This window comes from Callithrix jacchus, chromosome 16 (genome assembly GCF_049354715.1).
Source record: "Callithrix jacchus isolate 240 chromosome 16, calJac240_pri, whole genome shotgun sequence".
NCBI classification, from domain to species: Eukaryota; Metazoa; Chordata; class Mammalia; order Primates; family Cebidae; genus Callithrix; species Callithrix jacchus.
The window spans coordinates 16,899,751-16,926,281 of NC_133517.1; the positions used below are offsets into that span (position 1 = coordinate 16,899,751).

The 26,531-nt window shown below is 36.0% G+C and overlaps 1 protein-coding gene across 11 annotated transcripts in view; it reads left to right on the plus strand.

Moving 5' to 3' along the window:
* CHD7 (chromodomain helicase DNA binding protein 7) overlaps positions 1–26,531 on the plus strand; it is a 180,291-nt gene that overhangs the window by 107,245 nt on the left and 46,515 nt on the right. For all 11 annotated transcript variants that reach the window (XM_054246609.2, XM_078352513.1, XM_017965361.4 and 8 more), the window contains exons 3-8: positions 1,803–1,944; positions 6,891–7,028; positions 8,047–8,112; positions 14,400–14,455; positions 22,496–22,610; positions 25,833–25,916. In XM_054246609.2, coding sequence (XP_054102584.1) covers positions 1,803–1,944; positions 6,891–7,028; positions 8,047–8,112; positions 14,400–14,455; positions 22,496–22,610; positions 25,833–25,916 — 601 coding nt within the window. The remainder of the gene's footprint in view (positions 1–1,802; positions 1,945–6,890; positions 7,029–8,046; positions 8,113–14,399; positions 14,456–22,495; positions 22,611–25,832; positions 25,917–26,531) is intronic.

Genomic DNA, 26,531 nt, shown 5'->3' on the forward strand with positions numbered 1-26,531 from the left:
GACAGTTGGATGAGGAATGGTTGTATGGATTTTTTTAATTTTAAAAATATTATGCTTTCTGTGGATCTTTTGGAGACAAAGTTTTTAGATCACTGCCTTTTTCTTTTCTTTTAAATAAAAATAGCTTTTTTAACTTAACTGCCATATTCTATAATCTTGAATTATTTTCTTATGTAGCTATTTTTCTATGCTAAAATGTTAACAAAATAAAACTCTATTAAAAATAACTAATTTAAGGTGATCAAGTATTCTGTTTAGTTGAAAAAAATACATTTTAGGTGTGTGATGGGTGCTTCATTATATTAACAGTGCTTTTGAAATATTTTATGTGACACATGCTTTACTCAAATAAAAGCGTATAGATATCTCGGCTTCTTTTATTTTTTTTTGTAGTAGCTGAGGGTAAAAACATAGTGTTTAATGTATTCTGTCAGCACACTTTCCTGAGAACTTATAAACTTCAGTAAATAAAGCTTTTAATGACTTTTGAAATACAGCTTTTGTTTTTCAAAATTTATTGGAATTTGAGGCTCCCGAGAAAAATATTTTTTAAAAAATTGTTACTGAGGTTGGATTATTCTCAGTGTTGGATAACAAATGATAATTGGTGTTAGAAAATTTGAAGCTGATGGCCAGGCATGGTGGCTCACGCCTGTAATCTTAGCACTTTGGGAGGTGGAGGCTGGCAGATCACCTGAGGTTGGGAGTTTGAGACCAGCCTGACCAACATGGCAAAACCCTGTCTCTATTAAAAATACAGAATTAGCCAGGTGTGGCGGTGCATGTCTGTGATTCCAGCTACTCTAGAGGCTGAGGCAGGAGAATCACGTGAACCCAGGAGGCGGAGGTTGCAGGGAGCCGAGATTGAGCCATTACACTTTAGCCTGGGCAACAAGAGTGGAACTCTGTCTTTAAAAAAAAAAAGGAAAAAAGAAAATTTGGAGCTGATTTGGAAATAGAAATGGAAGGTAGCAGTAAGTGTACGTTCTGAAAAAATGTCAGGTAAAGGTTCTAGAGGTGATGGCAAACTCAAAATTTCTTTTTTTTGAAGTTTATGTCTTTTGTCTTATATAACATTCAAATTCTAATAACATTTGTCCGCAACATACTATGAAATATGCACTTTATTAGGGTCGCTTTGCTGTATTTTTATATTTCAGGAAACTGTCTTTTGGGGGGAAAAAAGGCCAATTGCAATTATCTCAGAAAACATCTAGGGCCAAATTAAAGCTTATATTTAGTTAAGAACACAGCACAAACTAAAATTATGTGCAACAGGAAAGTGCTATGTATTTTGATTATATTCTAAAAGATTTAAAATTGACCAAAAATGCAATATAAAAGAGGACACCTTCTAGTACTGGTCAAAAGAATACTTAAATGAGAGTATGTAAAACTATCTACAAACGACACAAAGAGATGATCATGATATTATTTTTCATGACAATTTAAAAAAGTGTTCTGTACCTTAAAAACTTGTTAGCAAAACTAGATCTTAATTTGACTTTTTACAATGGCTTGATGTACTTACTGGCAGCCTTTTTGCACAAATGTACTATGTGTGGTATTAGTTTTTACATGCAATTTATTTTTAATTAGGCCATATATTTGCTAAAAGTGATTAGTATGGAATTTTGCAGAAAAACTTAATCGGGAGTTGCATTTCACTGTAAATAGCCGACATGTATTGATTTATCAATTGCCATTAATACTTTTGGGATATTAATGTGGGAAATATAAGGTATGAAACATGCAGAAACACATTAAAAAGTGAACACTAAGTGATCCACTTTGAATTCTAGTAATAAGAAACCTGACTCAGAAGCAAGTGCTTTGAAGAAAAAGGTCAACAAGGGAAAAACAGAAGGTTCTGAAAATTCAGACTTAGACAAAACACCCCCACCATCTCCTCCTCCTGAAGAAGACGAGGACCCAGGTGTTCAGGTAATACAATTATTGTGCTCCCCGAATCTTGGTTATTTAGCATGGGTAACTTTAGCTGTGTATGAAGTACACTACATCCTCCCTATCTTGTTATAGAGTTGTTCTCGAGATGTCTTTATTGCAGTCTGGAATAAAGCATAGCAATGAGGGGGAGTGGGTGCAGAACTAGAAATTACACTCCTGACGAGAGTGGTTTGGTTTTGCTGTCCTTGACTCTGTAATTAATAAGACAAAGATTCTTCATTTATTTCTGTAAATGTATATTTTGCTGTTTATGTTATTGTTAGCATATTGGTTAACATATTATTATTATACTGGCTCATTTAAAGCTTCATTCACATTTTTACATTTCTCCAAAGTTTGGTTGGTTGTCACTTTTTAAAATTTTGCAGAATTAGAAATCAAGATAAATTTGTAGTAGCTTGTCTGAAGTTTTTGACATCTAACAGTCAGAGTTGAGATACATTCAAGTAATGTAATTCATGTAATACTAAAGTTTTTATGAACAAGTCAGCAACTTCCCGAATGGCAGCTCTGCAGAATATTCTCCTGAGTTGAGGAGAGTTTTTATAGGAATGGGTTGAAACACTAGCCCTGAAGTAAATGTGAGGAATGTAGGTTCTTGTGTGTAAAGTATACTGCCTTCACTGATTGGACTGAGAAGGACCCTTACACATGACAGTTAAAAATTATTTCCTTGTTAGGTTCCCTGGAAGCATGCCAGTGTGGTCCACTGGGATGGCTGGGAATGTAACTTATGTGAATGACATCTAAGTTGTCAAGGAGCAGTTACTGAACAGTTGTCCTGGAGTAGGAAGCCGGCCTCGAGAAGCTTTCTGGACTTTTTCTTATTTAGTACACACTCAGGACTTTTCACCTGTATCCCCACCAGTCAGAAACAAAATGTTTGTAGTGTACAGCTCTGTTCCAAAGAATTTCAGATATTTTTGGTTTTGGCTTTTTGTTCATTAGAGCAGAATTCCCTGATATATGAAACTTCCTGGAATAGCCTTAAGGCTAACAACCTGAAAGCGGGGAGAGAAGGAGAGAGAGGGAATGAATGAGTGTGTTTTGGTTTAGTTGGGTTTGGTTGTATGACTAACCTAGTGATACCTTTGGCAGTGTGTGTTGTTATGTAATTTTATTTTATACATCAGTGGAAAGATACTGGGAAGGTAAGTAGGTATCATTTTTTAATTGCTGAGGCTGTTTTACAACTAAAGCATTTTAATGATTTTTATTTTTTTACTGAGATCTGGTCTTACTGAATCAAGTGTTTTAATGATTTTGAATTTTATTTTTATCCTTAAGAGTATTTTCTCCTGATTTATGTTTGCCCTAAGTAGGACCTTTATGACAATAGTATTTAGACAGCATTAAGAATTTGCTTACATCAGTAGAGGAAATTCTGTTATTCTTTCACAAATACTGCTATTGTTTTTTTAAAAGTCTGTTTATATTAATTCAGGCTTAGATGGACCTTCTGAAATACTAGCTTTGTTTTTTTTTTTTTCCTGCTGCATTTCAGTTATAGAAAACTGCTACTCAATTCAAGTGAACATTGGTGTATCCTTCCTAATTGGCAAGGGCCTAAGTATTATGTGTTTAATAGCTAATATAAGCCGTCACCCAAGATCCGACTTTTAAAGCTGTGCTTTCTTGGTATGTCTGACACAGGAAGTGATGCTGACTGGTTGTTTATTATGTTTCTTCCTGTAACACATGCATGAAGGGCTTAACATTAAAATTCTTGAGTTTTGTGATTGATTTACTAAGGGACATGTCATATAATTTTAACTAATTCAAAATTGTGTCACAAGGTACTACAACACTGAGATCGTGGAAATATGTAAATGTTCTATTTGTTATACCTGTTTTAAGTATAATTTCTAAAGCAATCCAAGTTTTAAAAGTTGAGCTATTATTCTGGTGTCAATTCACAAGTTTTTGAGTTATGGTTTAAATGCAGTTCTCACATTTCATTTTGATTCACAAAAATCTTTCAGATAATAATAGTTTACCAAGTCACAGTAGAAACATTATGTATTAAATAATGTAATTTTACCTTGGGGAATTGTAAAAGAAACCTTGATACTCAAAATAAATGTAAGATCAATTATTCTTTTAAAACGAGAGAAGCCATGTAACATTAAGAAATTTTATAAAATTGAGTTATAATTGTATTTCGGGGTTATGTATGAAGTGACCTCATATCCATACTAACTAACCATATCACTATTGCACAGATTTATATCACAAAGTTGATATGAGGAGGAACTTAAAAGTTAAACTTACCTCTGTTTAAAAAGAAGAAAGCGCCCTGTCTTCCTTCACTGGATGGAGCCCTTCTTGAACATCAGAGTGGGATTTAGCATAACGTGGATTTGTCTTAGACCCTTTCCAGTTACTTACATGGTACAACACTGTGACAGTGGAGCCTCAAGCAGGGAAACCTGATGAAACATTGCAGGCAGATCATCAGGAGCACATTCCTCCTTACTGGAATGGTGGCATGAAGATGGAAATATAAATGAGTCTATTTAAATTGAGTTAAATTGGCATATCAAATGAAATACACATTATGATAAATTTTGCAGTGTTAAAGTTGTTCTTGATAATGGCTCTTTATGTCTTGAAGAATTGGTGGTCCAGAAGTGAGGATTGGTAAAGTGAACATGAGAGCAGGAGTAAGTAGGTCAGCTTTGGAAAGAAAAGGGAAGCTGTACAAGGTCACTGGGCCATTTTTCTTTGGAAAGCTGGAGCTGATTAATGGTGACTTTAGTCCTACTAATTACATCTCACGTATGTACCATGTACAGTTCTAAATGCTTCAAACGAATTCCCTTAAGTGATCTTCACAGTATTCATATGAGGTAGTTACTGTCATTAACTCCATTCTGCAGACCGGGAATCCAAAGTCCACAAAATTACTTGTCCACGATCACATGATACGAGTCGGGGCCAGTTCAAACAAGGGCACTGGGCTCTAGGACTTATAAGGTCAAATTGCTACTTGAGACATGGGGAAGGATTGCAGATGGCAGAACCTCTGCTGGAGTCTCTGTTGCTTCCACCTGGAATTGATCTGGGCAGCACCAAACCTTTGTCCTGTAGAGGAGGGTCCCAGGAGGAACCTCTGGCCCATGTCACTACTCCCTCTGTGTAAGCCATAGGGAAGTCTCTTAATAAACTTTACTCAGAATGGTCTTATATCAGAAAAGTACTTTGCACCTCTGTGGCCGCAGCTGTGTGTGGCTTGGAGCTAACAGTCTCTAACAATCCATTTGATGGTCATGTTATACCGAGTTTGTATCATGAACTGTCTCAAATCCCTTTTGAAGAGCAGGGAGAACACAAACTTAATAAGATTAAAATCAATCAGTCCCACTCTTTGGGGAAAAGTACTGGGATTATGTTCATCCTGGCTTGAGAGATGACAGTGCCGGTCTTGCCTTAGGTGCACACAATGAATGTTTTGCCTCTCTCTGCCTTACTCAGCTTTAACATTCATGAGACTCTAAAAAGTTTCATTTTATAATTCTTAGAAAAAAATTTATATAAAATTTTTCTTCCATATTTTTATTTCTTCTATATGCTTTGCAAACTCATTCCATAGGTTGTAATGTTCTTGAATTCATTAGCAGCTTAAAACTTTACATGTGTCATTTTCAAACTTAGATTTCACATACATGTATGAATAAAAATGTTATTTCTCCTTATTAAAAATAAACAAAATGAACTCTTTGACAAAATGGTTAAGTAACGTAGAATTATTTTGAACAAAATGTTCAGAACCTCTTGTTCTGCTCCATTCACTTCCCTCCCCATCATTAATAGTTATTAATAGTCTGTTGTGTGTCTTTTCGGATTCCTTGTTATTTAAAGCCATACACATATACATTCATTTTTCAGCAAATACTCATCGAGGCATAGAGAAGTAAAGAAGATATACAGTCTTTTTGTCTTAAGAAGTTGATATATTGATGAGCCACACATCCAAATAGATACACAAAAATTTTTATTTATCTTAAATAGAATCTTAAGCCACTTTTTGTTATGTGGCTTATTTTTCTTATTTTACAATTTGTCTTGCAGATATTCTCAAGCTTCCTGGAAGTGAAAGTAGTGAGTCAAAGGGTGTGCATGTTTTAAGTTTTGATAGATAGGACCACATTGTCCTGCAAGGATTGTATGGGTTCCCTTTTGACCACAAGATTGTGAGAATACCCAATTTTCCAGTAATCCTGCTTATACTGGCTGTTTAATTTTTAATTTTAAACCACTATGGTAAAAAATATTATATTTTAAAAAGTTACTTTTCATAGTCATTCATTATGAATTTTTCCATTTAACCCTTCATCTCTTCAGAAATTTTCAGAGTATTTCAAAATTTTAGGATCAAGATTAAAACATAAAAACCTTTTATTTAAAATGGCCTGAAATACCTTTGGTCCCTTGGATAGTATAACAGGTTGTGTATAGAACTTTGTAATTTACACATTATCTTCTAATGCAGTTATTTTGTTTTTGGACTCTTTATGTGGGAAAAATGTTAAAATGTCCAAAGGTAGAGGGAGAAATATAATGAACCCCTATGGATTCATTAGCCAGCTCCAGTATTCCTGCCACTTTTGATGGACATACTGACTGAGCGAGGAACCAGATTTGTTGTTGTTTCCATTTTCCCAGTTGAAGGGCACATAGCTGGGAGTGGCAGAGCAGGGCTACAGCTGTCCCAGGTGTCTGACTCCAGATTTCCACCCATTTCTATTGTATTTGTTACCACTGTGATCTTTTCACATCATTTACAGGGTTCACATTATCAACCTTTTCCTTACGATTAATTAAAAAAAAAATCATTCTCCAACTCTGAGACATTATTAAGAGCATTTTTCTTTTTAATCAATTATTAATTTCAAGGCCACTGTTTTGGGTTTTTGTTTTAGAAGAGACGGTCCAGCAGACAGGTGAAGAGAAAGCGCTACACTGAAGACCTGGAGTTCAAGATTTCCGACGAGGAGGCAGATGATGCAGATGCTGCTGGGAGGGATTCCCCCTCCAACACCTCACAGTCAGAACAGCAGGTTGGTGCCAGATCTGTGGGATTCATGGATGCATTTTAAAGATGGACTGAAAATTTCATTGCTGCAATCTAAGAAGTGCAATGGAAGCATTGAAGACTTTCAGCAGGGGAACATCCATCTAATGTTGGATAATGTGCTATGGGAAATTTGTTGTGTAGCAGTATCTTTTAAAAAGCTCTGTTCACTGCAATTTATTTTTATATAAGCCTGTGATATGTAATTTGACACAATTTTGGAGAATTAATGGTCTATGCTGAGGAAGAGTCAGAGCTAGAATATAAGAAGACTGAATATACCTCTGAGAATTCAGTGCTGTGGCTTCTGGGACTTTAATAAACCACTCAAGCTTGTCTCCTGCTGTTAGGCACCGTGAGAACCCCTTTATGAAATTACTGCCTTGTAGTACCCAGCAGGGTGTACTTTATTCTCTGTGCAATGTAAATGATGGATAAAACAGTTTGTATAAAATATGGGTAGTAATGTAGGATTGATTATTACAAAGATCTTTTGAAAAATGCATTTTTCTTACCACTACTGTACTTTAGTTAACAAACTGGTAACCCATTGAAAAGTATATTAAATGCACCTTTGTGTTTCATTTGGTGAGTTGTTACATAATGTTTTATGTGACATCCAGAGATAAAAGTTGCCTGCTATAGCAGAATGATGAGTATATTTACCTCATGGGATAGATGAAAAGTTATATTTTTGACTGCTGACATTCAGAGATTATTTTGTCTTGGTGGCTAGAATTTCTGAATGCTCTCTAGTTTTAAGGACCTAGGCTGGTCTACATCATTAAACCATATAATCATGAATTAATAAGCACAAATCTTCCTTTTGCCTTTCAGTAGAGTGAGAGTTTTGTTCCTTTCAGTTACGTTTCTCACTGATAACACTTTGTACCCAGTGACCTAACGGGTGTGGAGGTTATAGCAAAGGGGAATGATTTCTTGCCTTTATAGCTTAGGATGAGATGTTTTCTATTTGGACTGATTCACGTGACTTTATTTTTTAGGAATCTGTTGATGCAGAAGGCCCAGTGGTAGAAAAAATCATGAGCAGTCGTTCAGTAAAAAAGCAGGTGAGCATCATTTGGAGTGACTGAAATCTGTGGGGTGTATGAGAGTCTTACAGATTGTTGGCTTTGTAATTTTCTTTTAAAATTCTAATATTGTAAAATAAAACTTGTAGTAATATTTCTAATCCTGTCTAATTTATTAACCCAATATGAATCTTTGGGACATTGGACCCCAAATGATATTAAAGTATATCAAGTAGTCAGTGCTTTGTTACATCATTCAGAGTAGACTAGAAACTCAAATGTCTCCAAAGAAATATATGGGACTTTCAGAGTTGTAGACTGTTTTTCATAAATGTTATTCATAAAAATTATAAACATGAATTTACTTCTAATTCTCTCTTAGGAAAGTTCCCCCCCTCTTCCATGTTAGGATGGAAATTCTGTTTGTCATTTTAGCAAGTAGGTGTTTTCTCATACGTTTTTTAACATTTTTTCCTAGACAATTGAATTATTCATTAGTGTCTTTCTTGCCAATGCAAAGATGAAATACAGGACTATTTTCAGTGTAATTTTAAAAAATGGTTTGACTTAGTACTTCAGAATTATTCAAAGTTTGTGTTGATCTGCAAAGGTGAGCTCTAAGTACCCGTCACTAGCTTGATAGCTTTGTCATTGAGGGACTCATATGCTCTTTAACGAAAAATGCCAGTGACACTGTGTTTTCTTTTACTGGTGAAAATTCCCTGTTGTATCTCAGTTACCTCTTTTCTTGCCCACTTTGAGAAAATGCTTTGCTTAGTTTGAATAATCATATAAACTACAGGTGCATTAGGTATTACAACATGCAATTTTCCGTGTCTCCAGAAAGTAGTAGACACATAGGTGTCTGTGTCACAGTTCTTTCTTTTTATTTGCCTTCAAGGAGGGTGGAACTACAACTTCGTGTTCCAGCATGTAAACAAACTTTTAAAAAATTAAAAAAATACAGTAAAGACACGGTCTAGCTATGTTGCCCAGGCTGATTTCAAACTCCTGGGCTCAAGCAATCCTTCTGCCTTGGCCTCCCAAAGTGCTAGGATTACAGATGTGAGCCATTGTGCCTAAACTTGTTTAATTTTAGTAAAATGTGTAGAAAGTATAGCTTCCCAGTAACAGAGATGAGGAATGGAGGACTTACAGGACTCAGTGAGAGTCCTAAAATAAAGTGAGATCCCAGGCTTATCAAATAGGAAACCATTACTATTCAAATACTGCTACTGAGTGATCCTTGAACATGTTATTGTACCAGCAGTAAACTTCTCTTTACTTTCATTTCAATACTGTTTGTGTGATCCAAGATATAAATATTTATCAGAATATACATCTCTACTTTATATGAATATAATCAAGAGCAACATTTCAAGTTGTTTTCCCATTGAGTATAGGGGACTCAGGGCATGGAGTGACTGGCTATCTGGTGACTCTTTGGATATGAAGATTTCCTCTCTGATGAATTAAATGATAAAAATCTCAGCCAAATTTCCCACCTGTTCAAGTAGAAATGAGCACTATTTAACTCATTAGAAGGTTGCATTTTTGTCCTACTAATGACTCCAGAACTGCTAATTTGTGAATTGTAGATATATGGTAAAATTTAAATACTTGACATGCTTTGAAGAATAATCCCCTTCACTGAATTGAAGTGACTTGTTTGAGTAAATAGCATGTCGTTTGGATGGGATGTATTAATTTTCATTCAATTGATAGTGCTTCAGCAGGCATACTCAGCAGGTTTAGGGGTTGCAAATTATAATTAGTCCTATTATTCAGAACTGTTTAGACTATACATTATGTAGAACATTGCTTTTTATTTCTGTTTTGCCCACTTCAGGGCTTTTGTTTTCTTTTCCTCTTCGGCTACGCTTTAAAGATAGGTACCCATGGTTTAGGAATACATGCTATTAACCATTTACCGATGACTGGGTTTATCTTATCATAGGAGATTAAAACTCACTGTACAGGAGGGTGGACATTTGTTGAGTTGGTGAATTTGAAGATGGAGAAAATTAGTGGAAAAATTCTTCTGGAAGGGAGATATATGCTTTGAGGTATGATTTAAAATAAAGGAGAGATGTGGAGCTCATGAAATTGCTTTTCAATTGCTGGTATTGCCTTTAAAGGGCAATAAAAACATTAGAAGATACTAAACATTAACAGATGCAAACTTTTAAAACTGCTGCTATTCCCAAAGTAGGTACTTTAGTTATCACCTTTAATAACATTAGAAGAAAGTGCTGCAAATAGAAACAAAAGGAAATTTGAGATTTTTTTGTGGATTCTATCTATGCCTGCTGGTCTGTTTCTTATTACCATGAATAATTTAATAATTGGCTCTGAGAAGGTGTCTTTATCTCTGCCAGGCAGCACTGTAGAAACTGGCTATGAGCTCTCAGAGCCTGTCACTGCATGGTGTTGACACAGAGTATAGACTCCATGTTTTTCAAAGTCAGTTGATCTCATCACTATAGCCTGAGAAGCATCATGATCCATTATGATGGAGTTGTGGAAACTTACAAAACTTATCTGACAGAGGCACCCTAATTCAGCACCTCATGTTAAATAGGCATTTATGTTGTTCTAAACCCATAGGTTAATGTCCATGATACCTAGCTGCATGAGATAGTCGGTGCCTACTTGAATTTTGAGGTGGATGTATGAATGGCTACTCTGACTGTATAAAGGCTAGTTACTTTGTTTTCCTTGTTTAGTCATCCTGTAGCTCTTTCTGCTTTGAGCCATTCATCTTTGGAGAATAATTCCAATCCTTTTCTTTTTTTGTATCAGAAGGTCAAAAGTAGTTTTAAAAGTGAATTGTGACTGTATCCCTAAAATTTAAAATTTTTCTTTGACTACAGGACATATTTTCAGACTGTGTTTTAATTCTCTTTAGTTGAGCCCCTCAGAGTGTAAAGAAGACAAAACTCTTCATCTCATCCATTATCATGCCCTTATCTTTTCCCTAAGTGAACTGTGATTTGGTGTCTCCAGTAAAGTTACAGTAGGTTGAACCAGAAGTGAACAGGGCCTCATGCCTGTGCCTTACTGATAACTTCATCGAGGTGCCTTTTCATTCTTTTGTGTATTATTTAACAAAATGTTATTTTTTTTTTTTTTGCTATGTAGTTTAGTTTCTTGACTATGACTACTTAATTTAGTAGGAAGATGCTTAGGAAAAACCTAAGTTAGGCCTAGACTCTGGATGGCTATTTAGAATCCAGGTGGCTGGAGAACTCATTTATTGCCTTCTCAAAGTTTCTGGGTCATATGAACAATGGGACAAGTATGGCTTAATATATTTGAAACTTTAAATTTCTTATGAATAATAAGGATTTCCATAGATGAATCTCACAGTCTAATGAAAAGGTATATACATTTCTCAGAAAAATTCTATTAAATACACAATATTACTGGGTTCTCAAATTTAATGTGGCTTCTCAAGAAATAAATTCGATTGTTGTGTGTATATGTGTGTGCATGTATGAAAATAGTGCTTTGACTTAGTTATTCTTTTGCCTATGCCCATTGTAGAATGGTTTCTGAAAATGGGTCTTAGACGTGAGAGGTTTGGGGTTGGGGCTGTTTTAAGCTGCTCTCAGAGGCTGGTCAGACTGCCTCCCATTTAGTAAATAATTGAAATGATGCTTCTGAGGGCTTATGAATTTACATGCTTTTATTAATTGTTTTACTGTTCAGTAAAAGAAAAGACGATCATATTTATATAAAGGAACAGTGAAAAACAGCACTATTTATAAGTCTAGGGGCAAGAAGATGGTGATCCAATATGTGTGGTCCGTTAAACAGAACAATGTGTTATATTCTGAAACATCCAAAAGATACAGGCCCTGGGACAATTCTCTACCAGCTCCAGGTGCTGCTAAAGAAGTTTCAGAACCTAGTTGGTTCTTCTTAGGCAGCCTAGACTCTCTTGTTAGGCATTTTCACAGCAGGTTCCCAGAGGAATAGCTGATCATGACAATAAAATGGGTAGTAATAAGAGTTGGGGACAGATGGCTGTAAGAGTCAGCTTTCTCAAACAGCCTTGAGACAGAATAAAAACTGCCTTTACTGTTCAAGATTTGATCCTGTACGTTTTGGTGCCCGCTTAGAATTATGGGATGACGAGACCATTTAGAATGAGAAGAAAAGGACAGTATGGTAGAAAAGATCAGATAGAAGAATCAGGAGAAATAATAAGAGCGCAGACATGATAAATCTTGTTTATGATTTATAACATATATATATCGGTTATATAAATGATATGTAGTTTCTAAATGCCTTCAAAATTGAAAGAAATATAATTATTATCAGAAGAGTGAAAGCTCAGATATTTGTGTTCCATTCTTGATCTGAATTTCATGATAATGCTATGTGAAGAATCAAAGGATCTAGTTTCATCCTTGCTTCTCTTTTTCCCTGATCATCTGCTATCTTTTTGTCTTTCTACTGGAATGTCTGGTTCCATATAAAGATAATATATCTTGAAATGGGAGTAGAATGGAGAGATAGTAGGGCTAGAGAAAAAAGTAGGGTGGGTCTTGGATGGATTGCCACTTGAACTGGCTAGTATTTATTTATAAGTTAATTCCATGTTCCATTTATGTTGGTGGTTCTTGAAGCCATCCAACAAACATTTCTTTTTTATTTTGAATACCTAAAAGTCTGTGACATAGAAGGTGTTCTGAATGCATTCGTTTAAAAGAATTCTTTAGAGTTATGATCTTTCATAGATCCGTTAGGGCACAACCAGGTATTAATAGGTACTGACCATTTCTGCATCTCCAGACTCCTTCTTGATGATTTCTAGACAGGCAAGAAACTATTTAAAATACAGGTTTAGCTGGGTACGGTGGCTCATGCTGTAATCCCATCATTTTGAGAGGCTAAGGCGGGGGGATTGCTTCAGCCCAAGTTTGAGACCAGCCTGCGCAACATGTTGTAAAACCCAGTCTACAGAAAATACAAAATTAGCTGAGCAGGGTGATGTATGCCTGTAGTTCCAGCTACTTGGGGAGGCGGTGGGGTGATGGGGGTCGCTGAGGCAGGAGGACTGCTTGAGCCTGGGAGGTCGAGGTTGCAGTGAGTCATGTTTGTACTACTGCACTCAAGCCTGGGTGACAAAGCCAGAGCCTATCTCAAAAAAAAAAAAAAATAGATTTAACTGATATAAGTGAGAATTTCAAAGAAAACTTTAAGTTCACAATCTTTGAAAATAGTTTGAAGTTTAGAGATTGAGGGAACTAGTACCTTTGAACAGATCTGTGACAGTCTGTTATCCAGTAGAAGCCTTTGCTCTTTTGTTTCTTCTTTGCCATGTTCCTACTTGCTTTGATTTTTTTCGAAGCATTTCGAAGGTGGCTGAACAGCCATACATGACCCTCGAGGCAGGCTTGGGGTCTCTTGTAAGAGTGTAAAAGCAATCCCCAAACATCTGTAAGTGGTGTTTATATTTTAGATCCCTGATTTATCTGATCAAATGTTCCAGAAGGAAATTACATATTATGACTTGTTTAACAGCCTAAAACCAAAAGGGGAATAAAGAGAGATGACTAAAATATCATCTGAATGTTATCTTCTGCATACAGTACGGCAGGTGGGATCAAGGGAGATATTATAGATAATCTCACCACGGAAAACTCTTGATTTGGCTGACATGTATCACGATTTTAACCTTACCTAAAGGTAGTATTTGGAGTGTTCATTTTATTTGGCTGCTATGTGTGTGAGACATCTTGTCTGAGAGATTTTAATTGTACCATTGAGTGAAACTAAAACTATGAATAGTGATGTACTGAAATTACAGCATAAGAACAAGGTTTAGTTTTATATGGTTTCTTGTTTAGAGTTATTAAGTATATGGAGAAATAAATGTCTTTTAAATATTTTAAAACATTACAAAACCCACAATGTAAAGTTGCCATGAGGCAGCCAAAAATAATACATATGGCATTCAGGAGAGCAGTTGCTAATTGGCTGCTGCCTGAGAAAATGGTACACTTGGCGTCTACTTAACACTGTGGGTTTGGCAGAAAGCCAAATTTGGGGTCAGGTTGTTGTGAATGAAGCTGCATGTGGTTAGGGAGGAGTTAAAGTGATTCATGTCTTAGAAGCTCTCGCACGTTGAGCAGAGGTGCATGCATGGGCCTAAGTGTGGCAGTCTCCGTGGCCCTGACCGCCTCCCAGTGCACACATACTCATCTTACGAGAAGGTCCTATGCTGCTCTTCTCAGTCCTGCCTTGTGCTCATATGGTAGTAAATTATGACTAGTAGATGGTTTTAAATATGTGCCTAAAATTTTCTTTTGTTGCAGAAGGAATCTGGAGAAGAGGTAGAAATTGAGGAATTCTATGTGAAATACAAAAACTTGTAAGTAAATCGTGATTTTGTTTTTAATGGGGGGGGGCTATATTTTCCAAGTACTAAACAACCATTTTTTTTTTAATTGGGAAATTAAGAACTTTGGTATGACTTATTTAGTCATCATGGCCTGGGAGACCATTTTTTAACCAACCTTTGTATATTTTATGAATTCAGTTTTTCTGGAAAATGTGTAATTGGTGTAAAAGTTGACTGACTTCCGCATATAACCAATAAGTATTTTTTAGAGAGGATAAAAACTTCTACAATAATAGAAAAATGAATAAAGCAGTATTTCCCTGTCCTCTGATCATGAATTCTACCCCCTGGGGCTACACTTCTTCCCTTCACCTGTGCATGGTGGGCAAGGCCCTAGAGACGACAAGAACTCTCCTGTGGAACGAAAGCGCTAGAGAACCATGACATCTCTCAGGTTCTAAAATACAGTGAGGTATAGCTTTATCTATTTTTATTTGTTTCTGATATTTGTTTAGTAGATTTGAATTGCATAACTTAAAAATCTGAACTGAAAACCACAGTGAGTTGTTGTCCTTGCGGATTCTGTTGTAGGCAGTACAGCTGGCCCAAACAGACATTGTAATGAGCTAGGATGTTTTCAGTTAGTAGTCATTCTGCTGAAGAAGACTGAGGCCATTTTGTAACCTAAATAACAATCCCAGAACAAAGACAAAAATGTTCATTGATAGTGTAAACATTAAATTTATTTTGTATCCCTTTTAAGACTAAGAACTAAACCACCATATTAATACATTCTTAGGGCTTTAAAGAGAAGTTGTGAAAACAGCATCAGGAAATTTATCCCACCCTAAAATGAAAGCATCAGGTGCCGTGGATTTTTAATCATTCTCCCTTGTTGTAGTTGGCACTGTTAGTAAATTGATGCACTTCTGAAGAAGTTGTGAGTAAAACCTTTTACCAAGTAAAAAGGTAAATCTCTATCAGTTTTATCATGAGAGTTCAATTAAATCAGTCTGACAATTTCAGAAATGCTCAGAAAATGTTAACTGTCACCATTCTTTTGTCCTCAGAGCATGTCAGTTTACACATGTGGAAATTATGCCTACAACTCGATTTCCTATGGTAAGGAGGAGGTAAACTAAGTAAACCAGAGGGAGAGAGTTCCCTTGTAGATTTGCCAAGGCGAAACAAGAGCACAGGCGTTCCAATGTCAGTCACCAAAATAATGGCACTACAAGAGAGACCTCCAGATCAGTGTGTGACAGTGAGGCCTCCTTCCACTCAGCTGTTAGTGACCCCAGAGATGGGCTCTGAGTTCCTGACCAGGTACCACTGCCAGATCAGGAGACTCTAGCCCTCCTCCAAAGTCATTTGAGATGAGGTAAAGGGAGTTTTGGAAAAAAAAAAAAAAAATAGCTTTCCTGACTGTTATTACTGAGAGCTAAGAGAAACTAAGATTTCCTTCAAACTAAGAGTTTTTGTTAGCCTTTTATTGGACACAATTTCACATTTCTAGGAAAATTATAAAAATAGTACAAAAATTTTCATTTTTTTTTTAATGTGTATCTTCTGAAAAGATACTTTGAGACTTAAATATGGTAATGGTTGCTAAGTGGTGATTTACTAATCCATCATTTCTTCTACATTGATTGGTTGGGTTTTTCTGGAAAATGTGTAATTGGTGTAAAAGTTGACTAACTTCCACATATAACCAATAAGTATTTTTTAGAGAGGATAAAAACTTCTACAATAATAGAAAAATCAATAAAGCAGTATTTCCCTGTCCTATAAAGAAGAACTATAAAGAAGAGCTTTACCTTCTTATCCATTTGCTAATCTATAGCTGTGCGGACTTGTGGTTTCTCATTTTATTCAAGGGGTTATGACTCTTTACTGTTGTAGTAGTATTTACTTTGCTCACATTATCCCAGATTTGGCCAGTGGGAGCCTCTTCAGACTGGCTCTTCCATCCTGTTGCCTTGTCCCCATCTTTCTTTGAACACTTTCTTGCTTTCTGGCACCAGAGGATGTTTCAGGCTCATCTTGTAACTCCCCTGTTTCATACAGTCAGTTACTTCTCCAAGAACGCTTGGTTGCTTTTAGTGAAGGGGGACATTGAGAAACCAAGATTTGGGCCTTAGGTGTGCTCCTTGTTGCTGAAGAATTGTTGCTTCTAGTCTCTCTCAGTAGATAGGGCTGGGAGAGTGTACACATACATGTAGGTGTGTGTGGAGATATATATATATCACATACTTATCTGTTTATTATATACACACACACATATTTGTCTGCCTGCCTAACACAGCAGCAAAAAGAGTGCCTATATATTGATACTTCCACTACTATTCCAGCACCACAGGGTTTGTTCTATCCTTTCCCTTTTAATACTAATAATTCCGTCTTCAACCGGAATAAACCTGGCTCTCTTATTTTTTATATTTGCTTTTTTGTCAGTCCTTACATATATAGGAAGTGATTTCAGAATTACTTGCTAGCCCATATTTCTGTGAAAAAGAGCCTATATTTGTTTAGTTTTTTTGTCTTTATTTGAGGGCATAGGGACTAAAACTTTATCCAGAATTTCCTTGGGTTGGTTATTCTCTTTTCTTACCCCACCAGTGTAGTTTGTTATTTATTTCTGGGGTCCCCAACCCTCAGGCTGTGGATCAGTACTGGTCGTGTCCTGTAAGGAACCTGGCAGCACAGCAGAAGGTGAGCGGTAGGCAACTGAGCATTACCACCCAAGTTTCGCCTCCTGTCAGATCAGTGCAGCATTAGATTCTCATAGGAGCGTGAACACTGTTGTGAATTGTACATGTGAGGGATCTAGGTTGTGTGCTCCTTATGAGAATCTAATACCTGATCTGAGGTGGAACAGTTTCATTCCAAACCACTTCTCCCCGCCCCTAACCCTGCCCCAGTCCGTGGAAAAATTGTCTTCCACAAAACTGGTTCCTGGTGCCTAAAAAGGTTGAGACCTCATGACTTACTTGATACACAGTGTGTTTCCTTAGTTTTGGTTTGTACTGGTGTTCCATTTTAGCCAGTACAAAAATCAGCATACTGATTTTTTGTTTTTTGTTTTTCAAGTTTGTGAAATAATTAATATGTTCCAAATGTCAGAACTACACACAAAAGAAGTGTAGTCCTCCCTTCCTTTCCACCTCATTCCTACTTATTTCCTTACTAATCCTGGGTTTATCCTTTCTGTAATTTTTGGCATCAGCATGCAGGTGTAATTTCCTCTTCTTTCTTACAAAAAAAAGAAATGGGTATATTGTTAGTACATTTTTGTGCTTTGCTTTTTTTTCCCACACTGTATTCTGGAAATCACTTTGCATCAGTTCCTAGGGGTCCCCTCGTTCTTTGTTACAACTGCCTAATAATCCATTGCATGACTGCCATAACCATTCAACCAGCCTTCTATGTATGTGGGTGTATAAGTGGCTTCTGATGTTTTCCAACTACAGATAATGCCACAATATATATTCTCATTCGTATCTATAGATTTTCAGCTTGTTGGAGGCATGACTTCCAGGTGAATTCCCAGAAGTGGGTTTGTTAGATCAAAAGGCAAACATGTATGTATTTTTGAGAGATACTGCCCAATTCCCTTCCTTCAGGTTGTATGAATTTGTGTTCCTGTCAACAACGTATGTAGCAAACACCTGTTTCCCCACAACCTTTCTATCATAGTATGCTGTTTTACTTTTTAATTTTTGTAAGAAATTGTATTTCAGTTGAGGTTTTATTTAGCATTTTCTCTTACTGTGAATAAGAACTCCTTTTTATAATTTTAATGGCCACTTTTTACATTTGTTTTGTCAGTCGTCTGTGTCTTTTGCTTATTTTTCTGTTGTGCTCTTCTCAGCTTTTAAGAGCTCTTTATATGTAAGGGATATTAGTTCTTTATCTGGGTTATATGTTGCAATTATCTTTTCTCAGTTTGAATTGTCTTTTGATGGTGTTTCTTGTATTATACATTAAAATTTTTTGTACAGTCAGATTTAACAATTTTTCTTTCATTGTTTCTAACTTCAGTGTTATAGCTAGAAAACTTTCCCCTGTATCCAGATTACAAAGGAATTTGCCCATGCTTTCTTCGTGGTTTTATTTTATTCATCTAGGTGCCTGATCCATTCGGTGTTAATTCTCGTATATTGTATAAGTCATGGCTCTAATTGAATTCATTTTCAATTGTTGTTCTAGCATTATTATTAAAGAGTCCATTTTTGGCTGGGCATGGTGGCTTACACCTATAATCCCAGTACTTTGGGAGGCCGAGGTGGGCAGATCACGCTGTCAGGAGTCCGAGACCAGCCTGACCAACATAGTGAAACCCTGTCTCTACTAAAAATACAAAAAATTAGCCAGACTTGGTGGCGGGCACCTGTAATCCCAGCTACTCTGGAAACCAAGGCAGGAGAATCACTTGAACCCAGGAGGTGGAGGTTGCAGTTGAGCCGAGATTGTGCCATTGCACTGCAGCCTGGGCGACAGTGTGAGACTCTGTCTCAAAAAAAAAAAAAAGAAAAAGAAAAAGTCCATTGTTTCCTCAGTGATTTGAGATGTAAACTTTATCATGTCTTAAAGTTTATTTATTTTATTTTTATTTATCGTACTTTATGCCTTTGAACCGCTTGTCTATTCAGAAGCCAGTACCACACTATTTACTTAGGGAGGCTTTATAGTGCATTTTAATATCTGGTAGATCTAGTTCCCTATTAGCTTTTATATTTTAATGTTTTCCTGGATATTTTTGCATGTTTATTTTTATATATAAAATTTAGTATTGTTTAGCTTCATATAAATGCCTGTTTGCATTTTATTTTTTTACATTGTGTTAAATTCACAAATGTATGGTGTATGATCTTGAGTTACACAGTGTGAACACAAGGGTATCTTTTTAGTTGGTCCAGTTATACTTTTATGTCTTGTAAGAGTTTTAAATATTTTCTTGCACAAATTTTTCATATTATAAATTAAATTTATTGCCAAGTGTTTTATCTTTGTTGATAATGTGAAAGAGGTTTTCACTAACATATCTCCTTATTGGTAATTGTTGGTGTGAATGAAGACAGTATGTTGACTTCTATATGCAAATTTTATATTCTGCTTTATTTTATTATTTTAGTTAGTTTTCTAATTGATTCTCTAGGGTTTTCCAGGTACCTGATCATATAATCTGCAAACAGAGACAGCTTTACTTATTATTTTCTAATTATTATGTCTCTTATTGTTTTGACTTGTCAGTGACATTGGCTAATAATCTCAAATACAATATTGAATAATCGTGGAGATAATAGGTATCCATGCTTTCTGATCTTTGTGGAAAACTCTGTGGTGTTTCTTCATTTAGTAAGATCCTGTCTTTAGAACTAAAATCTTCAAATATTGTGTTAATAAAATACCTATTAATTCCTATCTTCCTAAGTTTTAAAAATCCATTATGGGTGTTAATTTTTGTTAGATGTTTTCTTCAGTATCGCTAGAAATAATTGTGTGATTTTTCTCCTTAGATAACTTAATATTGTGTATTTATAGTGGATTTCCTAATGTTGAACCAACCTTGCATTCCTGAAATAAGTAATGGCCTGATAATGATGTATTATTTTATTAATGTGATGTGGAGTTGTATTTGTTTAATATTTTATTTAGTACTTTGCACTGATAGGGGTAAGAGATATGCTCCTTCCTTTTTTTTTTTTTAACTGTAAAGATTAGATATAAATGTATACCTGTTTCATAAAGAGTAGTTACATTTTAAAATAAAATTTTGTTTTCCAAAGTGACCATAAACTGTATTATCTGTAGGGCGTAGTTCAGATTATTTCTTATTAGCGTCATAATATTTTTCTTACATTTACATCTTCATAACTTGCAAAAAATATTTTCGTTCTAGTCCAGTTAGAACTTTTTCTTGCCTTAATTATCTATTAACACAAAGCAGTCTATTTGTGACCCTTCATTCTTCCTTCCTCTTCTTTCTGACTAAACCTCCAGAATGGGTTATCAGGGTCTAGAAAGCAGAGTCACACTGAAAATTTCAACCTAGTTTATAGCAGATAAAGCAGGGCTGGTGCCCCCTCAAGGCTACACAGGTGGTGCTTTGAAGGCATTTGCACCTCAGCCAAGACAAGAATACTAACTGACTGCACAAGTGCTTTTTCTGTCAAATAATTAGGAGACTAGGGCAAATTATTTTTATTTTATTATTTTATAATGCAGTGGTGTGATCTTGGCTCACTGCAACCTCCACCTCCTGGATTCAAGAGATTCTCCCGCCTCAGCCTCCTGAGTAGCTGGGATTATAGGTGCACACCACCACGGCCCAGCTGATTTTTGTATTTTTAATAGAGCCGGGATTTCACTATCTTGGTGAGGCTGATCCCGAACTTCCAACCTCAGTTGATCTGCCTGCCTCACATAATATGTGTTTCTGATTATAACAGTATTGGATATTATTTATTGGAAATTACAGATTGAAAGTAGAAAATAAAATACTTGCTGTCCCAGCACCCAGAAATAATTATTACAGGTTGAGTATCCCTTACCTGGAATAGCTGAGATCCGAAGTGTTTGGATTTTGGATTTTTTGGAATTTTGGAATATTTGTCTTATACTTTAGTGGTTAAACTTCCCAAGTCTGAAATCCAATACTCTATCAAGCACTTCCTTTGAATATCATGTTGGTGCTCAAAAAGTTTCGAGTTTTAGAATATTTTGGATTTGGGATTTTCCGATTTGGGATGGTCAATGTGTATTAGTATTCTGATACAATTTCATCTAGTCTGTTTTCTGTGTGTGTACAGCATTGTTGTCAATTCATAGCTATATAAGTCATATGTACTTAAAATGCTTTTCTCCCTCAATTGTAGAAGGACTAAATGAATCCTATCTTTGAAAATCATATTGCATAATTTATCAGTTATGTGCTACTTAATATCATAAGCATTTCCTATATCATAAATCAGTTTTGAAAATTCTTTAATGGTTGTGTAATTTTTTTTACCTTTTTGTTTTCTAAACTTCTGACTTCTGCTAAAGCACAATTTCTACGAGTAGTAGTATGTTGATTCTGAAATAGGTATATATATTCAAGCATATCATTTCTTTTAATGTCATCACCAGAAAGAGAAATAAGAGGCTATCAGGGCTATTTGGGGGGCAGGGAGAAGGTGATGGGACAAAAGAATATTGAAGAACTAAACAAAAGAATGTCAGAGTTGCCACGAAACATTAACTGTTGACCTGTGAGTGTTGGAGAAGGAAAGGGAAGTGCAAATATATTCCAGTTCAGGTGAGGGAAGACACTACATGCTCAGAGCAGGAGGTGGTGCGTCTGAGGGGAAGGGGTTTGCCTAGCGCAGGAATAGAGGATACCAAGTGAAACATTCACAGGGGATCAAGGGACATCATTGCAGAACCCTGTAGGAACACAGCCTAGGAGACCAGGAACTGATTAGGAGCTGGTGAGGGGCATGGCCTGGTGTTCCAGGAAGAGACAGTGGTTCTTTCCTCCTAGATTGCTATAGAAGGACCAGGTTAGGTTTCCCTTTGGGACTAGTATGACAGGCCTTGGATGACTCTAGGATATCCTACACCTCTTATCTTCAACGAAACTGCTATTTTAAATTTGAATTATTTTAACTTGTTAAAAATCTACTTCTCATTGATAAGGGGTTCAAAGTATAAATTCAGAATTGAAGCCACTCTGTAGTGCTAATTGTTTTATATTGAAGTATAATCCATTCACTTAAGGAAATAGCTTGTTATTAGGCCATTCCCTCTCTCACTCTCTCTGTATCTCCTCCCCCTACCCCATCTCTGGTAGTGGGTAAGAGAGCTGGAGGCTTAGGACAGAAGGCAAATTTTAGGCACTACTATTGATTTTCTCTTCTTATTCAAACACTAGAGGGTATATTAAATGTTGCTCAGCAGCCTTAATGAGTAATTAAGCAGGTTATTTTGTTAATTATCTGTTTAGTTGGCTTTTTTTAAATAAGAGAAGACATAATAAAGGATTAATTATATTCTACTTATTTCAAGGATAATTTTTTATTCTTTCAGCTCTTATCTTCATTGTCAATGGGCATCTGTAGAAGATCTGGAAAAAGATAAGAGAATTCAGCAAAAAATTAAACGATTTAAGGCAAAGCAGGGCCAGAACAAGTTCCTTTCAGAGGTACGAAATACCTGCTTACTTTTCTAAAGTATTTACTTTATTAAAATGTTCTAAATTTAAATTTTTAGTTCAGCAAATTAAGAAAAACTAGTTAACCTCATTTGGTGCTGTTACTTGCATATTGGTAACTGGTTATTGCTAACAAATTTGTAAACAGGAAATTTCTCATTCTTCCTGTTGCTTACTCTAGAAGATACTGGTCCTTATGATATTATGTGGAAATAGCGGTGATGGTATGATAAAAATCTTGTAAAGAAAGTACAGTCACTAGACGATGAAATTAAGTAAGTGGACAAAAGTTCTATTGAGATTGAGCAGGTTAAGAACTCTATAGTGAATGTTAAGTACAAGTTCTAAGATACAAAAGCCTAACTTTGTTGGGGAAAGTATATGACAAATTTCCTTTGTTCAAATCAGTGCCGAATCACAGAGGGTTCACTAAACTTATTTTCACAAATACTGTGCTGTACTATAGAAACTGGTAATGATATCTTTGCCTGTGTTCCTTTATCCTAGGTATCAGCTATAGAAATACAGCAATGCCTGGGGCAGGGAAGAAAATCTGCACTTAATAGATGTGCCAGTTCTATCCCTCCGTACATCTCCCACCGTGCCCAGAACAGTCAATTACATTTTTTTTTAAAGTGCTTTCACAGCTGCTTACTAGGGTCTCTGACTTTTGATCACCAATTTGGTTTCATTTACAGCCTCAAGTAGATCAAAGAAAAACCCTAACATTGAAAGATAGGACTTGCTGACTTACTAGTTCCTCTTTTTATAAAACAGTTGACAGAATGTAAACTGTAAAGAAGCATACAATTTGATGCAAAATAGTATCTGTTTAACAACCTACTTTTCACCGCCACCCCTTTTTGGAGATGAAGGAAGGTGGGGCAGAAGAATATTTGGTACTTTTATGTCACAAAATTTTTATACTATCAGGCCATCAGTCTGTGTTCTGGGATCTGATTTCCATGATCCCAACTGGCCTATGGTAAAGTCTGCATTCGTTGGGAGGTCATGTGGTTGCTCTTTTCCTGAACACATGTTGGCATCACCACCTCTGGCTCTCTGAGTATGCAGGGTTTTCGGCACTACAGTGGCACTGAATGGAATGGAGTTACTCAAATGTGACTCAGTTCTTAGATCTTGGAGAATATTAAGAAGATTCTTTCTTCAAAAGAACTTTGAGGAAAATTCTTTCAAAGAAAGAATCTTGATATTTGATTTTGAGGACAGTGCTGTGAGGTTCTGTTTTTCATGGCCTTAATGAAACCAGAGTTAAACTTATGTGACATTGGATGAGCTGAAATCATTAGCCTTCTTTTAGAAAGAGACACCATATGTTCTGCTGACCTTTTCTGTGGGCCAGGGGGAGGGAAACAGGCAAAAGCACAATGGTAGCTTTCCCCCCATCCCTAAATCCTGGTCCTGGATTTAGGGATGGGGGGAAAGCTACCATTGTGCTTTTTACATTTATTTGTATTCTGTCTCCTGTAGTCACACTGTCTTTAGGAAATTGTGCCTAGCCCTAGCTACACATACCAAGGTTGAATGTACATTATGTACCTGGTAACTTGGCAGCTAGAAATCTTAATTTCTGTCCTGAGTGGGAGTTCGCAGAGAAGGACAGCAGTCCCCTTCCTCCCTCTGTTACACATGCGCATGCCTTTGTTTCATCTCATACATGAACACAGCTTCAGATCTTCCATGGTTGTACTGCTTTGAGATTTTCAGTTTCAGCTGCTTTCGCATTCTTTGTTTCTCCTTAGGCTGCCTTACAAGCCTGCTGAAACTAAAATCTCTATTCAAAAACATCATTTAGACTGAAAATGTCATCACATGTCTGATGCAATAGATTACTCCAAGGGCAGAAATGTTTAGGAAAAGTTAAGGATTTTAATTCAGCACTGAATATGAAAGCTCGCGTTTAAGAACAAGTTTTTTTAAAGAGAGTTTTTGCTGTCAAAACCTAGTTTTGGGACAGTTTAAGTGTTTCTGCTGTACGTGGATAACACATGTGTTTACCTAAATCTAGAAGCTTTTGACAAAGCCAGTGCATTACTATACTAATACTTTATAAAAGTTGAACATTTCAATGGATTTTTTTTTTTGCCTTACTGATCACCTCTGTGTCAAAGCCTGAGGTAGTTGAGACACATATTTGTGTTTCTGCTTTTTGTTTCATAATTCACAGTTCAAAGCTTCCCAACTTGGTGTTTTAAGGAGGCCGAGTAGCCAGGGAAAGTTTGTTGTTCTTGAGCAGATGATGACTCAATTGTTTATCTTTTCAACCTGCAATTCAAAGGTTAAGAATGGTGTCTAAGTGACTTCTAGTTTGCCTTTTGCAAAATATTTTAATGCAGTTACATTTTTGATAAGTTAATCGAGAGGCGCATATAATAAAATGTGTCTCTTGATTTCTAACATCTGAAACTTGTCTGACCCTAACTTGTCTTGGGTAAGGCTTAGTCTGTAACTTCCTTTTGAGTCATATTCTAGTGTTTTATATGAGATACCTTTGCAAGCAGCAGTATACTTTACTTTTGTAAGGATTGTTTAATATATTGGTTAAATAAGCCAATTATTTAGGCCTCATCTCTTTATCCTAAATACTTTGCCCTAAACATTCAGTATAAGTCATTAGAACACTTAGATTAATGACAAGACTTACTCTAAATGAGGTACTAATATTGATGGCAAAGACTACCAAACATTGTAAACTCCCTTCATGCTAAAATATGAAATTAGTTGGTTTCTGTGTATTTGACTTTTGAATAACATGTTGTAAATGATGCTATAAAGCATCAGAGGACTCTAGGAATTATGAGATTCTAAGTAACACTTTGCATGACTCTGATTCTTCATTGCAAACTATAGTTTCAAGAATGCTAAATGCATTGCATGCCATAAGCCTTTTGGATTGCTCATTAGTGAATTGTAATTTCACACTTCATTTAAAATATTCTTAAACATTCTCTCACAGTAAAAGGTTTCACACGGTAATTAAAAGACCCAGTTAACAAAGTCTGAGAAGTCTGATTTCCTCATGGGGAATGATTTTGCTAAATTGTAGCATTTCACTTAATATAAGAGAATTTGCCAAATATAAGATTTGTACTGCTGGTGACCCAAAATATTATTGCCTGGTAACAAGTGGAATAGTATTTCATCTCAGGAAATAAATAAACCTTTTAACTTTTTTTTTTCCCTTTGGTGTAGATTGAGGATGAGCTTTTTAATCCAGATTATGTGGAGGTTGACCGGATAATGGACTTTGCACGTAGCACAGATGACCGGGGAGAGGTAACAGGAGATCATTTCTATTACAAAGTGGTGATTCAGGCAGCCCATACATGTTTATAGAGAAGGTGGTAGAATCCTAGACCTGGTCTTGGTCAGAGCCTTGGACTATGACACACTTGGTCTAAATTTAACTGAAACTTAATGATTCATTATTAGTTTTATGACCTAATAATAGTGCTAAATATGTTTTAATTTAGTCTGAGAGCTTTTTAAGAACAATCGATTTTCAGTATGAAACAAATGCATTGACATTTTGTACAGTTCTACAATATGTCCAAAAGAATATACAAAAGAATTCAGTACATTTTGGTGTAAATCTATCATCTTGCATAAAGTTGTCTTCATATACCTGAGTGTCTCTTGTGGCAGAATGGAGTTTAAGATTATTTAGCATTGGGCACCATTAGTGAAGTTGATGAATTCATTTAATATGGTGCACAGAGGCCAATAGACATTATTTCTTTTAAAATATCCTGGTCTCAGCACTCTCATTTTGCTTTGCAAAACCCTGTGAGATTCTAAAGGATATTTGATAGGGAAGTAAGAATGAAGACAAGTGTAGTGACTTCTGAGTATTGTGTCTTGATAATGCTGTGCCACCCACCATGAGTTCTG